Source organism: Pseudozyma flocculosa (assembly GCF_000417875.1).
Source record: "Pseudozyma flocculosa PF-1 unplaced genomic scaffold scaffold00008, whole genome shotgun sequence".
Taxonomy (NCBI): domain Eukaryota; kingdom Fungi; phylum Basidiomycota; class Ustilaginomycetes; order Ustilaginales; family Ustilaginaceae; genus Pseudozyma; species Pseudozyma flocculosa.
In genome coordinates this window covers 535,241-536,212 of record NW_006920876.1, presented here as the reverse complement: position 1 = coordinate 536,212, position 972 = coordinate 535,241, and the positions used below count along the sequence as shown (strand labels likewise).

The following is a 972-nucleotide window of genomic DNA, read 5'->3' as shown; positions in this document are numbered from 1 at the left end:
GAGAGAGAGAGGGAGAGAAAGGGGGAAAGGAGGGAGAGCGACAATGCCGGTGACTGTAGGGAGAGGGAAGTAGGGCGGACGAACAGAGACGGGGGTGACCGTGGGACCGTATTGCAGAGGAGCCGGAGAATGAGCGGGATGACGACGGCACGAGCAGAGTCGGCCGTCTGGACCTTGTCGGACGTTGGTGGGTTGATGGACGGTGGCAGCGTCGGTGGGCGAGGCGACGGCCGGGGATGCGCGGCCCGGATCGCAGCGACGCTCAGAGCCTGCGCAGCGCGACGACCTGCACCTCGAGCTCGCATTGGGCAATCGGGCACGGCTCCTGATCGTCGATGCGCGACTGCAGCACATCCCAGAGCGAGTCGAGCACAAACTCGACCGCCCCTTTGCTGAGCCGCCCCTTTTCGCGCAGAATGACGCGGAAGTGGGCCTCGTACAGGTTCTTGAAGAGCTGGATCATGTGTTCGGCGAAGGCCACGCGCGACAGCGTGCCCGCCTGCAGCGCCTTCCACGCCGGGTGCGGCAGGCGCAACGGCTCGGCCTCGCTGCGCAGCTCGCTCGCCCCGGTCGGCGTGTGGTCCTCGCTCGGCGGCAGCGCCTCGTCGAGGCCGCAGCTCCACTCGACGCTCCACAGGTGCTTGACCGAGCGCAGCACGTTTTGCGTCTGCTTGGGCGTTCGCGGGTGCATGGGCAACGTCAGCAGGTGGCGCGCCACGTCGCTCTTGAGCATGCCGCACGACACCAGCCGCTGCAGGCAGGGCGCCAGCGTGTCGGTCAGCGTGGTCCAGATGTCGGTGCTCCTCCGCGTCGACGTCGACGTCGGGGACGTCACCGTCGGCCGGTTGGGCGTCGAGTTGGACCGGCTCCGCTCGCGGAAGACGCCGGGTACGCTCGGGGGCGGCGACATGGCATCGGACAGGTCGACGACGGAGCCGCCGCCGCCGCCGCCGTCGTCGGCGAGCCGGCTGA

At 68.9% G+C, this 972-nt stretch overlaps 1 protein-coding gene across 1 annotated transcript in view; it reads right to left on the bottom strand.

The window, feature by feature from the left end:
* Nucleotides 1-262: 262 nt before the first annotated feature.
* Nucleotides 263-972, bottom strand: part of PFL1_02861 (uncharacterized protein) — a gene marked incomplete at both ends in the record, with an annotated part of 3,657 nt that continues 2,947 nt past the window's right edge. Inside the window, one exon of the mRNA XM_007880374.1 lies at nucleotides 263-968. Coding sequence (XP_007878565.1) covers nucleotides 263-968 — 706 coding nt within the window. The remainder of the gene's footprint in view (nucleotides 969-972) is intronic.